Source organism: Aspergillus nomiae, assembly GCF_001204775.2.
Source record: "Aspergillus nomiae NRRL 13137 chromosome Unknown contig00178, whole genome shotgun sequence".
NCBI classification, from domain to species: domain Eukaryota; kingdom Fungi; phylum Ascomycota; class Eurotiomycetes; order Eurotiales; family Aspergillaceae; genus Aspergillus; species Aspergillus nomiae.
Genome location: NW_015378233.1, coordinates 1 through 20588, shown reverse-complemented (window position 1 = coordinate 20588; position 20588 = coordinate 1). Strand labels below are relative to the sequence as shown.

General features: G+C 49.7%; 8 protein-coding genes across 8 annotated transcripts; 5 read left to right on the top strand and 3 right to left on the bottom strand.

Annotated features, from left to right (window-relative positions):
- Nucleotides 1–95: 95 nt before the first annotated feature.
- On the top strand, nt 96–2519 carry ANOM_006545 (SWAP/Surp domain-containing protein; the record flags this gene model as incomplete). Its single annotated transcript, XM_015551801.1, has 1 exon — nt 96–2519. The coding sequence occupies one exon, from the start codon at nt 96–98 to the stop codon at nt 2517–2519; it is 2424 nt and encodes an 807-aa protein (XP_015405907.1).
- A 407-nt stretch (nt 2520–2926) lies between these two features.
- Nucleotides 2927–3844, top strand: ANOM_006544 (nuclear transport factor 2 family protein; the record flags this gene model as incomplete). The annotated part of the gene is made up of 5 exons (XM_015551800.1): nt 2927–2933; nt 3268–3332; nt 3414–3485; nt 3544–3645; nt 3734–3844. 5 exons carry the CDS (start codon nt 2927–2929, stop codon nt 3842–3844), a joined length of 357 nt encoding a protein of 118 aa, XP_015405906.1.
- A 236-nt stretch (nt 3845–4080) lies between these two features.
- ANOM_006543 (PQ-loop repeat-containing protein) lies at nt 4081–5459 on the bottom strand. Its single transcript, XM_015551799.1, has 3 exons — nt 5259–5459; nt 4940–5197; nt 4081–4863 (listed from the first exon to the last, which is right to left on the bottom strand). Exons 1-3 carry the CDS (start codon nt 5327–5329, stop codon nt 4305–4307), a joined length of 888 nt encoding a protein of 295 aa, XP_015405905.1. The 5' UTR covers nt 5330–5459; the 3' UTR covers nt 4081–4304.
- Nucleotides 5460–6181: 722 nt separating this feature from the next.
- ish1 (double-strand break repair enhancer MSC1) lies at nt 6182–8334 on the top strand. The gene is made up of 5 exons (XM_015551798.1): nt 6182–6383; nt 6447–6497; nt 6557–6704; nt 6762–7565; nt 7622–8334. The coding sequence occupies exons 1-5, from the start codon at nt 6299–6301 to the stop codon at nt 8094–8096; spliced, it is 1563 nt and encodes a 520-aa protein (XP_015405904.1). The 5' UTR covers nt 6182–6298; the 3' UTR covers nt 8097–8334.
- ANOM_006541 (cytochrome b5-like heme/steroid binding domain-containing protein) lies at nt 8315–9321 on the bottom strand. Its single transcript, XM_015551797.1, has 4 exons — nt 9263–9321; nt 9166–9196; nt 8852–9089; nt 8315–8781 (listed from the first exon to the last, which is right to left on the bottom strand). Exons 1-4 carry the CDS (start codon nt 9273–9275, stop codon nt 8551–8553), a joined length of 513 nt encoding a protein of 170 aa, XP_015405903.1. The 5' UTR covers nt 9276–9321; the 3' UTR covers nt 8315–8550.
- Nucleotides 9322–10527: 1206 nt separating this feature from the next.
- On the top strand, nt 10528–12241 carry ANOM_006540 (uncharacterized protein; the record flags this gene model as incomplete). The annotated part of the gene is made up of 2 exons (XM_015551796.1): nt 10528–10700; nt 10753–12241. 2 exons carry the CDS (start codon nt 10528–10530, stop codon nt 12239–12241), a joined length of 1662 nt encoding a protein of 553 aa, XP_015405902.1.
- A 300-nt stretch (nt 12242–12541) lies between these two features.
- On the bottom strand, nt 12542–13232 carry ANOM_006539 (uncharacterized protein; the record flags this gene model as incomplete). Its single annotated transcript, XM_015551795.1, has 3 exons — nt 12542–12918; nt 12985–13074; nt 13131–13232. A coding segment is annotated over one exon (255 nt), but the record flags the coding sequence as incomplete, so codon positions are not given.
- A 518-nt stretch (nt 13233–13750) lies between these two features.
- On the top strand, nt 13751–16269 carry ANOM_006538 (putative serine/threonine protein kinase (Prp4); the record flags this gene model as incomplete). The annotated part of the gene is made up of 3 exons (XM_015551794.1): nt 13751–14457; nt 14513–14733; nt 14810–16269. 3 exons carry the CDS (start codon nt 13751–13753, stop codon nt 16267–16269), a joined length of 2388 nt encoding a protein of 795 aa, XP_015405920.1.
- Nucleotides 16270–20588: the final 4319 nt, after the last annotated feature.

Here is a 20588-nt window from a genome sequence, read left to right as displayed (position 1 = left end):
CGACAGCTTTCAGCAACTCCAACATTAAGCACTCCGCAACCCTATAGTCCCAGTGAGCTATACCAAGAGATTCGCTGCGTAGCAGCTGACTCACAATGTCTGACGATTCGAAGCCTAAGGGGTTTCCAGACGTCTCTGCAAAACTTTCGGCCCTACCTAAGAAATCACTCTTCGAGCGCCAGAAAGCCGAAGCCGAAGCCAAGCGTGCCCGAGAACGAGCTGAAACCGCTGCTGTTTACGAAGACTTCGTCAAGTCATTCGAAGATGACTCTCCCGCGCCAGACCGACCGTCTGCAGATGGAAGGCTAAACAGGTTTAACCCCAAGAGTTCTGGATTTGGGGGGGGGCCTGCAAAACGGCATTTTACCAGCTCCGGCCCGCGCATGAGCGGGCCTGGTACTTTAGGACCACCGCCGCCATCTCTTTCGCGAAAACGTACGCATGAAGGGTTCCAGCCGCTACAAAGAAACCGGGATTTTTCGCATGGAGTGCTAGGGTTTGAGAATACTGCTTCGCCAGCCGTGGCTTTTCGCACCTCCGACGATGAGGAGGATACAACTGTTGATACGAAAGAGGCCGAGCGTGCTGCAGCTAAGCCCACGCTGTACTTGGCGTCGCTACCTCCTGGCACTTCCCCGTCTGTGATTAAGTCGTTAATACCGTCAGTTTTGTCAGTGGATAATGTCAAGCTCCTACGTCCCTCTGGTCAACCATCGGATCGGAAATCGATGTCCGCCATCGTGACTCTGGCAAACGAGTCTGCCGCCTCGGATATAGACAGCACAGTCAGCGCGCTTCAGAACAAATACTTGGGATGGGGATACTACCTGTCGATCTCGAGACACCTATCCTCTGCTGCCATCAGCTCGACGATGCCAGTAACTGTTGGCCTATCATCCACAAGCTCTCTTCCTTTTGGTGCCAAGTCCATTGTTCCTGAAATGCAAGGAAGATTGAATCGTGCTCCACCACCCGGGCTGCATCGCGGTGGATTCGCGCCCCCGGCTTCGTACGGGCCATCTTTTGGTAGAAGTGGTCCCAACACCCAGGTCGAGGTGAAAGCGCCGGCAGACCTGAAGCAATTGAGACTAATACACAAAACATTGGAAAACTTGTTAAACCATGGTCCGGAATTCGAAGCTCTCCTCATGAGTCGGCCAGAAGTTCAAAGAGAAGAAAAATGGGCATGGATATGGGATGCAAGAAGTGCCGGTGGGGTATTTTACCGATGGAAGCTATGGGAAGTCCTTACCAACAGCTGTTCGAGGGGGAACCAACGAGGAAAACCTAGGAATTCATTATTGATCTTCGAAGGTGGCGCTCACTGGGCCCCCCCGGAAGGCAATATCAAGTTTGAATACACCACTCAGATGGATGAGTTTGTCTCTGACGAGGATTACGACTCTTCTGATGAGGACCTCTCTGATGTGGAAGATGAGAGACGTCAACATAGTGGAGCACCTCCCGCTGATGGTGTGGGTGCCAGTAATGATGGGCTAGGCTATATGAATCCACTCCAGAAGGCCAAATTAACTCACCTCCTCGCTCGTCTCCCGACGACACATGCGAAGCTACGGAAAGGCGACGTCGCGCGTGTTACTGCTTTTGCTATTGAACATGCAGGGGCAGGTGCAGAAGAGGTTGTGGAGATGATTGTCTCAAATATAAAGGAACCATTTGCTTATACAGGGGCTAATCCTGACCGCGAAATGGAAAAGGGTGCGGCTCGGCGAGAACAGGCTGCAGATGTCGCCAACGATGCAGAGGAAGCTCACTCTCATTCTAAGGGCAATTTAGATACGTCTTCCGCGAAGTTGGTGGGCCTCTATCTTATCTCCGACATCCTCTCCTCTTCTGCCACCAGCGGCGTGCGACATGCTTGGCGGTATCGGCAATTGTTCGAGTCATCGTTAAAAGCGCATCAAATCTTCGAGCATCTTGGAAGATTGGAGAAAGACTACAATTGGGGTCGCCTAAAAGCGGAGAAATGGAAGCGAAGTGTTGGAACTCTGTTGCATCTGTGGGAAGGCTGGTGTGTCTTCCCGCAATCGAGCCAGGAACAATTTTATGGGGTTTTCGAGAAACCGCCGCTCACGGAAGAAGAAATACGAGAAGAAAAGGAGAAGGCCGAAGCCGAACGAGCCGCCAATGCATTCTCCAGGAGTAAAAATCGCTGGAAGTCTGTGGAAGAAGACACAACGACACAGAAATTTGACCCAGGTCGGCCTCCTGAAGCTAAGATTAGTCGTATGGATATTGATCAAGAACATACTGCTCCCGGAGGAGAATTCGATGGAGAGCCGATGAGCGATCTTGACGGAGAGCCAATGGAGGACAGCGATCTGGAAGTCCCGGAAGGCGAACCTATGGAGGAAGACAGCGCGCTTGTGGAAGAAAGTCGCTCGAAAGAGCAACCAGAGAGGCAGCCAGAGCCCTCAGCTCAACCGGAGCCCCAGCGGCCAGTTCGCAAACCTCGACCAAAGGCGGAAGATATGTTTGCGGATTCCGATTCGGAGTGATATGTCCTGTTATGAATACGATCTTCACTATGTAGTATTAGGTAGGAGTAACTACTTGGTTTGATACCACTTCTAGTCCACCGTGTTGAACGCTAGAGATATGAGGATTCCATTTTCTTCGACGCGATACTAGGTAGTAAGTACTAAAAGTAATGGATATGCGCAACAAATCCCGCATCCATGGAAGTCGCAATCAACCACGGAGGCGTCATTGGTTGCCATGGGCGCCCTGCCTGAGGCAGCGACGATGATTGGGCCCAAACTGTATTCCAGAGCCCCACAATGCCTGAAATACTTTCGATGTTGATATCAGCCCGGCTTTTCCTCCCCTCTCTCTGTCCCCGACTCCAGCGTTATACCCTTTAATTCTAATACTCAGTCTTATCGCATCCCCCCAATCCGTCAAAATGGCCGGTAAGTCATGCTTGTGCTATAGTTATCCCTCTCACGACGAATCTATCAGCCTACTTTTGCTGGTTGCTTTCTAATGCCCCTCCTTAATTCATGACCCCTCCAAGATGAGGAGCGCAGGCATTCAACGCACATGGGAAGATAGTTAAAGCTAACACATGAATCCTCAACCGTCTAGACTTCCAGACCGTCGCTAGTGAGTGATATTTCTTCACGTTCCCTCGTCGTCTCAGATAAAGACGCGCTGAACGACGATCATGACTCCCCACCCATCAACACGGACTACGGGACGAGACAAATCGCAATGACTATTTCTAACAACAATTGCAACCAATAGAGCAGTTCGTTGAGTTCTACTACAACACCTTCGATAACCAGCGCCAGAACTTGGCTGGTCTCTACGTATGTCTTCCGCTATGCGCAGGGCTTGAACGCAAGAGCAGGGAAAAACTAATCTTTCTTTTTTTCTTGTGGGGATAACAGCGTGATAATTCTATGCTCACTTTCGAGAATGACTCCATTCTGGGCGCTCCTAGAATCATTGAGAAGTTGACTGTGAGTCACACCAGAGCGGGTAGTCAATAGCACTGCTAACTGGAATCGCTCCTTGCAGACTCTTGCCTTCCAGAAGGTCTCTCACCAGGTCAGCACCCTTGACTCCCAGCCTTCAAATGAGAATGGCGGTATCCTTGTCATGGTGACTGGTGTTCTACTTGTAGGTTTTTGTTTTTTTTTTCTCTCCCATCCATGGACGGTTGAGGTTGGATTATTTGCTAAACTATCCCGCTTCTTTCTACTTTTAGGTCGATGAGGAGCAGACCCCCATGAAATTCTCCCAGACTTTCCAGCTTTCGCCTGACGGAGCTGGAAGCTACTACGTTTTCAACGACATCTTCCGTCTGGTTTTCGGTTAAGTGCGGAATCTCGGAGGCCGATGTTGTAGGTTAGGCTCTGGGCGGGGATCCAGCTTATGAATATTATGATTATGAGGGGATAACAGCTCTGCTGCTACTTCTTCTACTGCGAGAATGACTTGCTTCGACTTCCTAGTTGCGGGGTAGTAGTGTGGGTATTGGACGTTACTCTCCTGTTATACACTAGTTAGACTTGAAACTATATCACATCGTCTACCGGGGCTTTTGCCCTGCGTCCTGTCTTGTTGTCTTCCTGTTGCCATGCCAACAGTACAGTGGACGAGTTGCCTCAATTCCAAGCAAAGGAAAGGTCTACCGCATCGTACCCGAGGCTCCAAGCCGCATATATACTTACATTCCTCGTCTGAAAAATGAATATCCAAAAGGTCAATATCCGAAAAATCGAAACACGGGCAGCAATCGTATGAAAGTTGTCCAATCACTCTCATACTGGAGCCGATCATTGGCTCTGAAGAAGGGGGGTCTCTTCGGAGGGACGCGACTCTTGCTCATCGCGCACATCATTCACCACTGGGCTGTCCTCCCCGTGACTGTGTCCCTTGTTCGGCCCCAAATACTCGAAGAAAACGCTCAGTACGAGTAGCAGACCCTGTAAAGTCGCAGTGATAAGCAAAACACCCCATGTACTCCATCCCTTTGGGCCTAATCTAGCCGCAAGACTCGCAGCCCAAACAAAGCCACCCGGTGTCTGTATACACATCATGGGGATGCTCAGACTACCGACACAGCGCAGTTTGACAGTGGTGTAGATCTGAGGGAAGTATTGAATCGAGGAAAGGATCGCGGCTAAGATACCGCAGAAGTTGGACCAGGACTGCAGAGAGGCGGGCCGTTTGAGTCCAATGGTGATAGTGGCAATAAGCATTACGGAGATGTGTAGAATACAGATGGCGCCTACGATTAAGGCGGTCCGGTAGGTCGGGCCTTGCGGTCTTGGCTTGGAGGTTGGCGATGACGACTGTACATCTCGAGGGAAATAGAGGATGTATAAGAATAGGCTGGAGAGTAGTTAGAAGGCAGTCGCTTGTTAGTGATATGGATATAGGTTAATTGCCACATGGATAAGTCGCTTACATGACAAAGAAGCAAAGGCACTGTGTTCCAATCTGGAGGATGCCTAGTAATCCTGCGAAACAAGCCAGGCCGTTGACTTCACTACAACAGGAAACATCCTGCAGACTTTGTTGTTGGGATAGCACGTTTGCTAAAGATGACGAACCAGAGACTGTTCCCAATAGGACAAAATACGGTGAGATGCCGTAGGAGCTCTTTAGGGAGATGATTCGGTAATGCTGAGGAAGGTAGGATAACAGTATACCGAATAAGATCAAGCTGTTCGGTTTAGTATATGCCTTAAGGAGACTTCCGATGGTGTTAGACGAGGAAACTGTACATTGATAGGATGAAGTTTATATAGTCTGGAGAAACCAGATGCTTGCATTGGGCGCTGGACAGGAGATCCATTCTGGCGTTTTGTAAAGCACAGGATGAACACGTCGTGTCTAATAATACTCTATCGGGTATTTAATAATGGCGGTTGATTGATTAAGGAGCAACTGATCGATTTGGGATTATTAAGACAGTGATAAACAGCTGACCAAGAGCATCCGAGGCGAAGCCCTGTGATAGAGGATAGCTATGGTGAGTTCCTCTGCAATTTGCCAGCGAGTTGCAACCGTTGGGGCTAAAGAAGAGCCATCTCACGTAAGGATGCCCGAAGCTGCGTCCTTAATTTAGGTTATTTGTAGCTAATACGATGTCAAGTGGATGCGTTGGGGGGGGAGTGAGCGAGAGAGAGAGATGACTTGTCACTCGGTCTACGAACTCCCGATAAGCGATAAAGTGCTGTATGCACTGTTTGTTCGGTACGGTACGGAGAGGTAAATACACAGTACTCGCCTTAACACTTCAAAGTCGAGGTTCTCCGCATGGCCCAAAGAGGCAACACCTGGGCTAGACTATAAATGGTTAGACCGGCGTTCTTATCTGTTGGGAGTTTCCACCATCAAGAGGGTACAATCGAACTATGAACTGTTACAAGATTTGAACTACATTCACTGCACTTGGACGTTTGATCGGCCAGTGAAAATCATGGCAGATCCGCAACAGCTGAGCAAATGGTCACCTCGAATTGTCGAGAAGAGGCGCGACCAAGGTTGGCCCAGTCGATGACGCCAGTAACCATGCAAACAACTACGTCACTCGGCAATCATCTCTCCTCTGGTCCTCTCATCCTTCCTAATAAATAAATACTACACTTGTTCACATATTCTTTTGTTTCCAATTCCATCTCCCTTGCAAGGACTCGTGTAAGTTGTCCTCGATTGACGTCCTTCATTTCACAGCCCAAATTCCTCTGAGCGATACTGACTGCTGATAGTGACTCCAGATCATTCAGCTAGAAGACACGCCAAACATTAGGAACTAGTGACTATGAAGCTAAATTTGGCTTCGGGTCTGGTGCTGGCCCTCGCAACCGTGGAGGCGGTTGGGGCACATTCGTGGTTCAGCAAAGCTGGTATACAACCATCTATATGCTTCCTGAAGACCAAAGGATATGCTGACAAAAGGACCACTGTAGTGTACGACAAATGGCATGAGACCGAACTGGAGCGATGGCTCAACGACCATGGTACGACCCGCCTAATGGAAATGTCTTAATACACCACAAGAAACTAATATGAGGCATAGACATCCCGTATCCTTCCCCTGCCGACCGCAAAGACCTCGAAAACGCTGTGAAGGTAAACTGGAACTCGAAAGTTCAAAAGCCCTTGGGACAAGCAGCGGACCAGGCTACTGATCAGTGGCATCATGCCAAGGACTGGATCTTTGAATCGTAAGTCAAGAACAGAGGTGCTCATTACTATGCACGTCACTAAGAAAATGCAAATAGCTGGTCTGATTCCCATCTGAAAGCTTTCCTTGATCGGCATGGTATCCCTGCTCCTCAGCCGCGCAAGCGCGATGTGCTGCTCAAGACGGCCCGTGAAAACTACGAAGCAATTGCCAAAAGACTCGGGGAGGCTGCTTCTTATCCTGGCAACTGGGTCTACGAGCAGTGGACTGAGTCCGATCTGAAGGAGTGGCTTGATGAGCGTGGCTGGCCGGTGCCTCAGCCTTCGACCCGTGACAAGCTAATCGCAACGGTGCGTCGCAACGCTCGACTAGCCAGTCTACAAGCACGAAACCTCGCTGCTTCTGCTTCTAAATCCGCAGCTGCCGCTCAGGCTACTCTGAGTGAAGCGCTATTCAATGCGTGGTCTGACTCGGACTTGAAGAAGTTCCTCGACGAACATAATGTCAAGGTGCCACAAGGCTCTAAGCGGAACGAGCTGATTGCACTAGCCAGAAAGCACCGCGCCTCCCTGGTTAGTCAGGCCTCTTCTGCAGCTTCTACTGCATCCCAGAGTGCTACCTCGACGGCATCAGAACTGTATGGCGCTGCTACTACTAAGGCTGGCAACGAGTACGCCCAAGCAACCGATGCCGCACAGCTTAAGGGGGAGGAAGCCTTTGATGCTGCTGTCACGGCCTGGTCCGATTCCCGCCTCAAGGCCTTTTTGGATGCACGAGGCGTCCCCGTTCCGCAGAGTAACAAGCGTGACGAGCTTCTTGCAAAGGTTAGACTGCACAAGCACAAAGCAGCGACTGGATGGACCGCTTGGACTTTCGACACCTGGGATACTGAGCACTTGAAGTAAGTCAACCTTTCAAATGACCAATTATGGACCCTTTTTCTGACCTCAAGTGAAGGAAATACTTGTCGTCCATGAACGCCAAGGCAGCCCACCGTGCAGATCTGACTCGGGATGAGCTTGTGAAACAAGCTCAAGATACTTACGCTAAAGCCTCCAAGGCTGGAGGAGCAAATCTGGCATCAGCTACGTCATACATGGCGCAGGCTACTGACGCTGTCAAGTCTTCCACCTTCGACACCTGGTCTCACTCTGAGCTTAAGGCTTACCTCGACTCCTACGGTATTCCGGTCTATCAAGGCTCTAGTCCCAATGAACTACGCGCTGCAGTACGTCGTAATGCCGAGTACTTCAGATACGGCACTACCACTCCGCAAGGAACAATCTATGCCAAGATCCAGGATGCTACCAACTGGCTTCTGGAACAGTTAAAGATTGGAGCGGCCAGTGGCCGGGCTCAGGGTCAGCGGGCTGCTGAGAAGGCGCAGGAGAAGGCTGCGGAGTCTGCGGAAGAATTGCGAGCGGAGCTGTGAACTTGTGAAAATCCAAGGAGTTCTCAATCTCGGCCACGATTTGATGACTTGTAACAGTACCTTTTGATTCTTTGTCGTTCTCTCTTGATTTATTTTGAAAATGGAGTGGTAATTACAGTGACCGTGCTGCTCAACTGCAAAATGTTGTATTGACAATATCACTACCTACTACGCCTCTGGGTGCTATGAATTGTGGTGGTAGCAGATTTAACATTAGTACTTATAATACGATGGCATTTTTTATGACTTAGAAATTCCCAATATATGCGGCTCACATTCGAGCGTCAATCGAATCATGTCTCATGCGAAACAAACAAAGAAACCACTCACATCGCTTTTTGAAAATACCAAATGCTACATTTTCTATCAAGGTACTTTCGACCCCGTAGAAGCCTCAACCCTGCATTCCATCATCAATACTCGATACTATCCCTGGTGGGTGATCACAAGGCAATTATGCCTTCGGGGCCTCCGGATCGCCTTCAGCAACCAATTTACCCACAACCAAGTACTTTTCCAAAAAGCGCTCCTCCCAGGACTGAAGGTTTTCCATCGCATCCGCATCAAGACCCTTGAGGTCATCCAACGGAGCCTTCAGGTCCTTAGTAAGCATCTCCTCATCGAAGCTCTGGCAGGCCAATCCACGGGATGCGTCTCGACCAGCGAAGTTCTCGTAGGGGCCACCCTATACCAGAATGAGTTAGTTTTGTCTATGATCCTTCTCGTCACCCCAATGGGCACAAAGTAATGCATACCGGTCCGTAGAAGTTCCTGCCAGGGGATACATCGAAGACGCGGCCGCGGACGGCTAGATAGACGGGCTTTCCATCAACACCGTTGAATTCGAGCAGAGTGGCGGGGGTGAACGTGCGGAAGACGATGGGCGCAGGACCCTTGGGAAGAGCTACGGGCGCTTTTGGTCGGAATTGCATGTACACCAGAACAGCGAAGAGGGATAGGAGGAGCAGGTTGATTGGCGATGCGATTGACATACTAAAGAGAATATGGGTTAGTTTCTGATCGTGTGGAGGACCGGACTCGTTCTTTGCGTTGGCGTTGGGATACTGACACTTCGGCGGGCGGCGGGACTGCTCCGTCCTCTGGAGATCGTGTTAGTATGGATTATAGATTGATGTGTTTGACGGATGATATCGAAAGACACATACGTGGAGACGACATGGTTATAGTTGTTTGTGAGGAAGATCGGTGGTTTTAGTTGAAAGAAGGAGGAGTTGATGTGGAGGATGAAGCTGACGGAGGGTCAAGTTGGTCAAGTTGGAGATGACGGAAGAGAGCGTTGGGTATTACTTGAACTTACGGTACCGTATGTAAAATTCACGGAGCTCTGTGCCCAGCCCAAGGTGGAGATATAAGCCGATGCTGACAGCGGTATTACTTACCGCACGTGAACCATTCGCAGCTGCAGTCCCAACTGCAGCCTGAGGGCTCAGGCCATCGACTCATCCATGGTTTACCCAGGGTTATTCACGGATCTTTAATCCAACTCCACAGGCTTGTTGTAGATGCCAAATCTTTTTCGAGTCCCGTTGCACAGACACCCGAGAAGACGGGATTTCTCCTCCTTTTAATTTATATCCCTGTTATTTTTAGTGTTCAGGACCGAGGAAATCCACACCTCGGACGACTTGGGGGGCTTTCAATGGTCTGGGTGAAGATCATCATAATCGTTATGGAGTCATGGAGCTAACCTTGACTACTAATGATAGTACCTGATGAACCCAACTAACGGGAGACTAACCACGAACTGTTAGTCAACCAGAAATCCTGCAAATCGCTGAAACAGGACCCTTTCAGGGCATGTGCTTGTTCCGAAGCCATGACTTTCATTTTCTCTTGCTTGTCCCCTCAATCAGGCGAGCCTGATAGTCATTATTATTCATTCTTTCTGCAATTGTTCATTCGTTCCTTCGTTCCTTCACTCGTGTTGAGCACTGTGTAATTTCTTGGATTTTCTTTGCTTCCATTCTTTCTCTCTGTGTCGGAGTTTCTTTTCTCTCTTTTTAAATCCCCTCTTTTACTTACTGGGCGGTTTTTTATCCGTGTTGCATTTGAGTGCCTGTCAGCCAAACCTTCCCTTTGTTGGAGTGCATACCGAACAAGGATTGGCCGACTTTTCCTCTTCTCAGTGTTGAATGACATGCTGGCATGTCTCTGCAGTAATCCACATTGAAAATCAGACCAGCCTGTTCGTGACAGGGATCATTTTCTTCATCCTCCTTTAACGTTCAACGTCCTACTTTCGACATTTTGGACTTTTTTCTTCTAACCCCCTACTCTTCCTTTTCTATCCTCCTTGGATAAGTGGAGGCATTTGAGGTATGTCACTGCGCCCTTGCATCATCATAGCTGTATCCACTGATCATCGCGATCCCTAGCGGCAGCAAGATCGCTCGCGGTGTCTCAGATCAAAATGTGGTTGAAGGTTTCATCGAATTTCCATCGGTCGAAGAAGCCGGTAATTGGAACTCCTACTTTGGTCGGCAAGACCTGGGATGATAATGAATACCAGTCCTTTCCTCTTGTTTCTGGTGTGCAGAAAGAAAACAACAAATATCATGCAAAAACCTTGCCAACCCCGCCAAAGTATGTGCCAGCTAGGAAATAGCACAACTCTACGCTCTCTAACCCGTTTTAGGAACTCTTCTCATCCGCGCCGGCCGGACACGGTTGGGATGGCAGGCCCATATTCGCAAGATACCATGGCGGACAGCCGACGTAAACCCTCGATCAGTTTAACGCATTTTCTCCCTCAGGACTCGGACATTCCCGGTCGAACGGACAGCCGTTCAATCTCACCTCCTGACTCGCCGGTTTTCCTTGGCCATGGACCTGCTAGTCTAGGCAGCTCTCGAGTCTCATCCCTAGAGGAAGAATTCGAGCAGTACTTCGGGGGCGGACAGACGGAGAAGACATTCACCAGCCACATACCTGTTTTGCGCAAGCACGCAGATAATCAAGAAGATCCCACTCCGTCTTTCGCGCGACCTGCTACCGCATGGGACACTTTCTCCCGTGAACAGAATAACATAGATACATTTGCGCATGCGGCTCCCGGATGCACGTTCGAAACTCACATATCCTCGGACGCTAGACCTATAGAGTCTCGTAGTTCGGACGTTCTCAACTGGGGCAGGGAGCAGAAAAGAAAGCTTTCAGGAGCCCGTAGCCGACCAAAAGAAAGTGACCTCTTCCTCCCACCCAATATGCGAGTGCCTTGGAAGGGTGCTAGTGGAAGATCTCCGATCGTGGAACCCTTGCAGGAAAAGCCAAGAGCCAGATCATCATCTCGTGTGCACTTGTCGAGGAGTTCCTCTAAGTTAAGAGGTCGAGAGAGCCCATCACCCAGTGGCGCATACCTTGGGGGTTTTCCTTCCATCGTCACGACTATCTCGAGTGGTGAAGCAAACACGAATGTTCCGGAGATGCATGCGCCAAGCAAGAATATCCACCGAACAGTGTTTGAGGAGCCGACCCCTCCTGCGACTAGCGCAAGCAGCCGTGCTCCGCCACGCGTCAATCTACCGGAGCCTGATCTCACCAGTACCCTTGCTGGCTTAAAACTCACCAACGAAGATGACTTCGGTCTACCATCGAGCCGTTTCAGTGTAACTACCTACGAGCCCACAGAAGCAGGCAGTTCAACCGCGACAGGCAGTCCACGAGGGAGTATCGACGCTGCTTCCCAGTCTACCGAGTATCAACCTTCCATAATGTCCAGAAAACGTCCCGTTCCCAGCTCGGTAGCTCCAGGGAAGAAGCCATCGCGCAAGCCCACCCCGTCTCAAGAAACGAACGAACTTCTGCCTTGTACCCCAGCGCAACAAACCCAAAATCGCATCGAAATGTTGGAAGCAAGGAGAGACTACCTTGCACGCCGCAAAGCAAGCATCAATACTATGATTTACGAGTTGACGCAAGTCATCCAGCCCAGCCCCATTGCTTACGATCTGGCTGCAAGGGACGAGGTCAAGAAAACGGTCGCCAGCTTGAACAACGAGCTGGCTGATATCATTAAAGAAGAACACGAGATTGGCATGAAACTATTCCGAGCATGGAGGAAGCGTGACGAACAGGAATGCAATGGTGGCAGCAGCGGTTTATGGGTTAAACGAGTGACTAGCTGAAGGGCGGTTCTCTGGGTCTTCTACATTCTTTCCCTTCTCCTTTTATTTTCCCTTATTCTCATCAACATACTTCTCTCCTAGGTACTTTTTAATTTTTTGGCATCTCTCTTCCTTCGTTTCTCTCCCTCTCTGCGCTGAGTTGTCTTTTCCTGTTATTCAAGATCTATCGGCGAAGCCATACCCCTAGCGTTGCATATACCCTAAATGAGCGTTTTACAAAAAAAAAAAAAGCCAATTCGCATCTTGAACATTAGTCTAATAATACAAACGGCGCATGATCAGCAGTTACTATGCGGTATTCAAAGAACACCAAGGCCACGAGTTGGGTTGTAAATGGAACCTCATAGTTTGGTCGGTTCTGTTAATCAACGAGCCTGTGCCGAGTCGACCAAGTGGGCAGCATTGACCCTGTTTGGTTTTGGCTTCGGTGAGGTATATTGAAATTGACAATAACAATATATGAGTTTGTTCAGATACTGCAAATAGCGTTGAGGCCTATATGGCAACCCTCCACCTTTGCGCTCGTAGCTCGTAGCTCGTTGTATATCGTGAAAATAGCGTAGGGCCGTCCTCAAGAGAGATTTATTTCTTTCCCGACTTCTTGATGCCCTGAGCACCAGTGTTCAATGGGCCCTTACCCTTGGCCTTGTCCATCAATTCCTTCTTGGCCTTGGCCTCTGGTTGTAGTGAAGACGATCAGTATGGACAAGCGAAATGTAGACGATGGAATTCGACATCCATACCAGCCTTCTGTCTTTCCTTGAATGCGAGATCATCGTCATCGAGCTCCTTCTTTTCCTTCTTGGCAGCCTTCAAAGGCTTGACCTTGCCACCTGGGAGTTCCAAGTCAATAGACGCCCTGTATGATGATAGCAAATGTGTGACATACCTTCTCTGCTTGCACCGCCCATTTTGATTTAATGATATAGGTCGTAAGGTGTAAGAGTAACCGACGGGCGAAAAAACAACGTGGCTGATCGAAAGTGGAAACAAAAGGAGGGGGGAAAGGGAAAAAAATTGATGGCGCGAAACACAGCTTATCTTGTTACCGCCATGTGCGGGGTGGCACTAGTACTGGATTTGGTTAGGCACAAAATCTCCTCCTTGACACCGCCTTCATCAACTTCTTGATAAAGTGACCGGGAAAGTACCGCGTCGAGCCATCTCTCATCCCGACCTATCATCCCGATATCGTGTCATTCGGCTTTGGTTTTTTTCTATCTGTTCCTTTTGGCGTCCAGGTCATCATTTCACGCTCACATAAAATCGCTTCCTGGAGAAGACTCATGTTCAATTCGGGACGGTAGTCGAAGTTGGCAAGGGCTCGTGGCATCTCTAGCCGGTTGGACTTTCTCAATACACTCCCCCTAAACTTCATCATCGGAAGCATTCTTGCTAACCGAGGATCATTCTTCTTGTCTTTAAAGCTGCTCTAAAGGCCAGTCGTACTACATACAAATCACCTCTGGTCTTGTTCTTGTATACGTCAAGTGGAGGACCTGTCGCATCATGGCTTCACGTCGGTCGAGGTCTCCATCGACCCCTTCTGAGGGTGAGATCATCGAATCAGGTTCAGAGACGAAGGCAACTACGTCGCAAATTCCTCTTAATGGCAACAGCGTTGACCGTCCCACCAGAGCCAGTACATCACCGGCGCCCAGATCTCCAGCATCTCTAAGCAGCAGATCGTCTCGTCGCCGGAGATCGAGGACGAGATCGCGTTCCCGTTCCCGCTCTCCCTACCGAAGTTACAGAGGACATAAGCGTCGACTTGACGATGATTATGATGATCGACGGTTCCGGAACGACCTCTCACGACGCGGCGGATATCCGTACGATGACCGGTACTATAACCGCGGTTCCTCCCATAGACGGCCAAGACCCTATCACGACTATGATCGAGAGGAGGATTACGGCGGAGGTCTTCGATATAGCGATGACTATGACCGACGCCGGGATAAGCGCCCTCGTACTCGAAGCCGAACACCGCCGTACCGCGAAATCCGGAAACCTAGGCAATACTCGGGCGACGAGTGGGAAACCCCTAGGGAGGAAAGTGTAGCTTCCAGAGATGCTAGAAGAAGGTCGTCTACTGAACAGTTAGTGAGCGAACGAGGGCAAACACCCGTCGCTCGAGATTCCAAAGGTGATACTGAAACTCGAACGAATCAGGTGCAGCAAGGTTCTGAAGATACCATGTCGCTTACTGAAGAAAGGTATGCTGTCACTGTTTGCTGTGTGTGTAGAGTATCTCTTACTGATTGTTGTTAGCACAAACGCAACGACGCAAGACACCCACGAAGAGCCTCAACCGGCCGAGCCGGTTGACGAAGCAACTCAATTGGAGGCTCGTCGGAAACGGCGTGAAGCTATTAGAGCTAAGTATAGAGGCCAGGCTACGCCTTTACGTTTACAGGCACTCCATATCGCAGGCGATGGGGGCTCGTCTACACCTGATAGCGAGCCAGTTGCACCAAACAATGCAGCGTCAGGTATGTGGCTTTTTCACCTGTGTTCCACCGAGGTGCCCTAGAGCATTGTTAAACTAACACGAAATTTCTTTTGCAGACTCGCAGCTGTCAGCTTCCGAAACACCAAACAACAGTACTGGAGAGGCTTTCTCCGACTTCAAGATCGGCAACGATGCTGATTTGCTTAATGATGATGCTCCCGTGGATGGAACTGATAAAGATGAACCTTCTGCAGCGGACTATGATCCCACCCTTGACATGAAAGCTGAGAGGGAAAGGCATACCAGTGCGGACGTTTCTGCGGCGTCATACGACGAGACAAAAACGACCAAACAAGATGTTCTAATCCCCGATGCTGTTCCAGTGCAGCAAGAACAGCCCAAGGCGAAGGATCCATACGACATGTTTGCAGAGGATGATGATGACATGTTTGCCGAAGAATCACAGGATACAGCACAGCCAGCGCACGCTTCGGCCATGCCCGCCGTGCCTCAGCCACAGGAGCTGGATATCAGCATGATGGACAACTGGGATGATCCGGAAGGATACTACAATGTGCGTCTTGGTGAGTTGATCAACGGGCGATATCATGTACAGCAGAACCTCGGCAAGGGAATGTTCTCATCGGTCGTACGCGCGACCGACTCGAAAACCGGTAAGCTGGTTGCAGTCAAGATTATTCGACAAAACGACACCATGAGGAAGGCTGGTATGAAGGAAATTGGCATCTTGGAACAGCTTCATGAAGCCGATCCCGACGATAAAAAGCACATTATCAAATTCGAGCGCCATTTCGATCACAAGGGACATCTCTGCATGGTTTTTGAGAATCTCAGCATGAACTTACGTGAGGTGTTGAAGAAATTTGGACGAGATGTGGGGTTGAATCTAATGGCCATTCGGGCGTACGCCCAGCAGATCTTCCTCGGGCTGAGTTTGCTTCGGAAGTGTAATATCCTCCATGCGGACTTGAAACCCGACAATCTGCTGGTCAACGAACAGCGAAACGTTCTCAAGGTTTGTGACTTGGGCTCTGCATCCTCGACTACGGAGAACGAGATTACACCGTACCTTGTGAGTCGGTTCTACCGAGCCCCCGAGATCATCCTGGGTATCCCCTACGATCAGGCCATTGACGTATGGTCCATTGGCTGTACGCTATTCGAGTTGTACACGGGCAAGATTTTGTTTACGGGGCGGAATAACAATCAGATGCTACGGTCGATAATGGAATGTCGGGGCAAATACCCGCCCAAGCTTCTGCGAAAGGGATCGCTGACACACATGCATTTTGACGACATGTTGAATTTCCACAGCACCGAAGAAGACAAGATCACAGGGCGTCTGGTCACGCGGGTGGTTGACTTCAAAAAGCCCACTCGGGATCTGAAAACGAGGCTGATGGGCAAAGGTACTCGCGGAATGACGGACAGCGAGGCGAAGGAGCTGGCACTGTTTGTGGATCTGCTGGATCGCTGTTTGAGTCTCAACCCGGAAAAGCGGTGCACGCCGGCTGAGGCTCTGAAGCATCCGTTCATTTTGCGGCCGAAGGCTTAGTTCGTTGCCTGGAGTGGAGCTCCGACTCACCGTTCCTTGTATATAGTATAATGTCATCGTAGTATACTTGTGTCTACTCAATCCAATGGGAATATACCACCGTTCCCCATGTCCATCGGGCGAAGTTGCCACTTATCTGATTGCCGGGTGGAGCAGGGATTTGCATTGTCCAGGCCAACACCTCCTCTCTAGTGGTGGCAAACATCAGGCTGTCTGACTCAATGGATGATGCAAAGACGATCCCGATCCCGATCCATGGTCGCTGACGAAAGGGGGAGTTGGTCTTTGTTATTGTGTGAGTCTATATGCAAGGATCCGACGTGAATGTGAGACGGTGATAGGGTCGGTATGGAGTATCCCATCCCTCGATTCCACCACCACCACGAGTCTCGCTCCTCCATCCACGCGAGGCGCAACGAGGCAAACAATAGTTGTGGAGAAAAGGAAAGGGCCAGAGACTCAAATCATCATGCAAGAAAGCCGTCCAGAATGATGTCAGCAACTCCCAGTTGAGGAGGCGTTCATGTTACACGTCTATCCCTTGAATCTTCCCTCTCTCGTTTCAATAATGAGCCTGTCGGTATGACGAGGGACCAGTGAAGGAACGAAGGCCATCGCAGTCAGTATGACTTCATCATTGCAGGATCTCCCGATGGCTTCGGTCTTCATCCGTCGACCGTTAGAGTATAGGTCAGAAGGATAAGCAACAATATTTGCAGACCTATCAGACCGGAATGCAGATTCATTTTCTTTTCTTTTGTTTGGCCCCTTGCGGAGGGACCCTAGATTGGGATCCGTTCTTAAGACTGCTCTTATCGTGTCTGGGGTACAGAATGCAAGTCAGTTTCGCAAAAAGGTGTCGATGAACGATGATCGTAATCTTAAACGGATTCCTTTTTTCTTCGTTTCTCGGTGTTACTGTGGAGGCGATCTTTTTTTTATTTTCCTTATTTATTTTTGTTCCTACAGAGTATGTTGTGATTTCGGATGTTCATGTCTGCCGAGATTTTGGATCGGGGGGTTTATTATTAGATTATCATTTTGGCTAGTCGTTATTATTAATTCTGATTCTGATTCTCATCGTCGTCATGGACCGAGTTACGAGTATCAAAGTTCCGCCGAGCCAATGAAGAAATCTCCGACTTGTCCATTAGTGCCAACAGGGATGCTTTTCCCAGTTGCTTCAGGTGGCTTCCTGAATTTTCAGGTCCCGCCTTGAGTGCGTCGAAGTAGGGATCATGTGAGATCTGGGGGGAAGTCTTAACTCATCCCTCGACCTCAACTTTATGCTTCCGAGTTGCAAAATCGAAGGGAGAGATGATGTGTCAGTTTCTGACCAAGTAGAGTGATTCGTGATTCCAGTGTAGGAATGCATCCGTCTATCATGAAATCGAGTGGACCAAACCACCGAAAGTCAGTCGGTGGACGGGGGACCATGACCAGGTTGAGCATTGATTGATATTGAACATGAGATGAAGTGTTAGAACTTAAGCTAAAGTGCGTGTGCTTTTCTGGCCCGTGCAGCCGCGCGCGACACAAGAAACAGGAGCCACGGACCGCCTTACTTTCTGGATCTCACCGACCAATCCCCACCGCCCACAGGAAACTTGGAACTTTTTTCGGAACGGCAAACGTGGCAGCGCAGAGCAGCCAATTACCAGCCGCCGGGGCTGTCACTCGATGTTCTCGAAGTGGATGAAGATCCGCGGTCATTGGGCTTGATGAACTTGCCTCACTCCTTGACTTTCTTTACTCGTCCTGCGCGCTCGCCATTGGACTGCGCCTTTAGGGGCCTAATTTATGCTAAACGGGGCATTAATTATCTGTGTATATTTTATAAGGTTTCTGCGACAAGCGGTGTGTTGTGTCTAACTACTTAAATCATTCTAGGTGGAGTCCATGGAAAGAGAAGTGGAAATGTTCCGCTATCACAGCGAAACTGGAGAGAGAGGCGAGAGTGACTTGTAGGTGGTACATACATACTTGGTAGCGTTGGATCCTCTCGGTTGATATTCTTACTAGTCCATGGGCGACGGGGGAAAGGAAGACAAGGCAAAACAGAAAACGCCTCGCAATGTAGTCAGCATCATATCGAACTACGAGTAGAATTTAAGCGCCAATTTCCAACCCATGTTCGAGAGACTACCGTTTCTGGCCGATTACAGGTCATTAGTCCAACGGTCCTCTGGTCGAACACGCCCCCCCTGACCAACCTTTCCCGTCCGGATTGCTGGCCCTGTCATGGCCTGGGAGGGGCTTGATAGGTGACGGACGATGTTTGTTGTGGTCGAGGCTATCGATCAATCTGGGACACTTCCCCCCTTCCCCGAGGTCTAGATTGAAAGTTATCCATCTTGAGCAAGTTACTTTCGGCAGTGGAGCCATGAGATGAGCTGGCACTCTGTGTCGTTTCCCTCGTTCTCTCTCTCTCTCTCCCTCCCTCTTGTGTCGTTTGGCACTGAGAATGAATAGGCTCCCGGACGGCAGGCTACCGGGAGAGGAAAGGTTAACAGGCTGTCAAGGTACCCTATGGGTTCCATCGTCGTACCCCATCCGTGGGTGGTTTCTTCGGGTTGCACATCGCTTTTGGCTTTCATTGAGTCGGTCAGTGAGGCAAAACAAACCGTTTCGTCCATGTTCCTCATCAATAGAGTCCAAAGGCGGTGGGGTCAACGCGGGCGCCCTCCCCAGCCTCATTGTCACCTTTCTCACTATGACCACCGGTTCAGTAAACAGAGTTTCATGGCTTTGTTCTCCCATGAAATCATAAATTGTCCCGAAAGGGGGGTTGGCGAGGTTGTGTGTGGGGGGCGCCAAAGGAAAGGATGGACGTTCTTCCGTCAGATCAGAATCTCGACCGTCCAGAAAAAGAAGACCAGACGATGGAACCTTTCGACGACCCATCGTTGACAATCCAAATTTGCCGCCTTCAGGTCCAGGTGACACTTTCCAATCAGGACGTTCTCCAGGCGGATTCATCTTCCATCCCTTCCGGGTTCAGCCAATGCGCTCGGACCAGCTATTGAGCAACAGAAACCAAAATCTGCAACTGCGACAGGCCTGTCACACTTCCGCTCCCACACCGCCTCGCTCTCCTACCTAACCAAGTGATTCATGGCTTAGGCCGGAATCCTGACGAAGGGAAGAAAAGAAAAAAAAAAAAAGACCCCACCATTCCATCACACTGGCAAAAACAGAACGGCTCCGCTACGTAAAGTGGTGGTCCCCATTCCCCAGGCAGCAAATCAACGTGACTACTAGCATGCTAGTATGCTAACAGCTCTTACCGCAGTCGATCAACAAGTACAGCCACTGGGGCCACTGGGCCACTCGGCAGGGTACGAACTACTCGTAGTTTTACCGTTGCCTTCCATACCTTCCAAATTCTTAAACATCCTTGCCTTGTGACCGACAAGGCAACAATGGTAAAATTGTACTCCGTATAAGATTGTAAAATGTAGAAATTTTCCCTTTTTGGGCTTCTGGTATTCTCCTCCACCCCAGATGTAATGTATACATATGTATGTATGTATGTCGGCAGGATTCATGTAGGGTTGACTCATCCAAGCGATCCACTGTGGGCATATCATTAATTAGTCTAATCACATCTTGCCTCCTTTTTTGTCTCGATCATGGCGTCGGGGATTACGATCTGAGTCAGGTAACTATATCAACTCCGTATAGTTCCGTAATATGGTTCGTTCGTGTCGGAAGGGGTTAATGAAACTTTTTGGATGGATGCTTCCGGAGACGAGCTTCGGAAGATGGGAGATGGAGATGATGGAGAGAGTCTTCGCCCACCACGCCCCAGAACCAGCGTTCCAAGCCATCAGTGTCTCGCCTTCGGTCGTTGGTTGGATGCATGAAAGGGCCCCGGCCCTGTCGGTGGAGATGGTCCGTTCCCCTCCTTTCCTATTTGTAGCCGAACCCTCTCACTAGTCTTCGCATCATACATCTTGCTAGCCCCTCTCCGTGGGTCGCCGTCGTTCCCAATCAGCGTCATCCGGCCATCTTGCATGCTTAACATGTAACGGAGAAGTTACATAAAAGGGGGGCAAAAGGGATGATTGATTCGTTCCGAATCATGAGTGGCCGGCTGTTTCCTGTTTCTAATTCGACTATGATCCTCTTCTTATGAGGCAAAACCCGTCTGAGGTAATTTTCGACCGGTGGTGGGTGGTGGTTGTGGTCGTAGTGGTTGTTGTGGTGGCCACTCTGGACCAAACTCGAATGACCCACGAGTGTCTCTTTCGCCCACGTATTTCATTTCTTCTTGCTGACGGATTTTTAGCCTTTGGGGGGGGGATCTAGTATTAAAA

Excerpts from the sequence above, each read along its gene's own strand:
- ANOM_006541 (XM_015551797.1), bottom strand. Across the intron at positions 9,090-9,165 it reads GTCCCGCCGCCCGCCGAAGT|TATGTCAATCGCATCGCCAA; the intron begins GTCAGTATCCCA and ends TATTCTCTTTAG. Across the intron at positions 8,782-8,851 it reads GCAGGAACTTCTACGGACCG|GGTGGCCCCTACGAGAACTT; the intron begins GTATGCATTACT and ends ATTCTGGTATAG.
- ish1 (XM_015551798.1), top strand. The coding sequence starts at position 6,299 with ATGAAGCTAAATTTGGCTTCGGGTCTGGTGCTGGCCCTCGCAACCGTG. Across the intron at positions 6,705-6,761 it reads AAGGACTGGATCTTTGAATC|CTGGTCTGATTCCCATCTGA; the intron begins GTAAGTCAAGAA and ends AAATGCAAATAG. Across the intron at positions 7,566-7,621 it reads TGGGATACTGAGCACTTGAA|GAAATACTTGTCGTCCATGA; the intron begins GTAAGTCAACCT and ends CCTCAAGTGAAG.
- ANOM_006543 (XM_015551799.1), bottom strand. The coding sequence starts at position 5,329 with ATGGATCTCCTGTCCAGCGCCCAATGCAAGCATCTGGTTTCTCCAGAC. Across the intron at positions 5,198-5,258 it reads ATAAACTTCATCCTATCAAT|CTTGATCTTATTCGGTATAC; the intron begins GTACAGTTTCCT and ends TAAACCGAACAG. Across the intron at positions 4,864-4,939 it reads TGCCTTTGCTTCTTTGTCAT|CCTATTCTTATACATCCTCT; the intron begins GTAAGCGACTTA and ends ACTACTCTCCAG.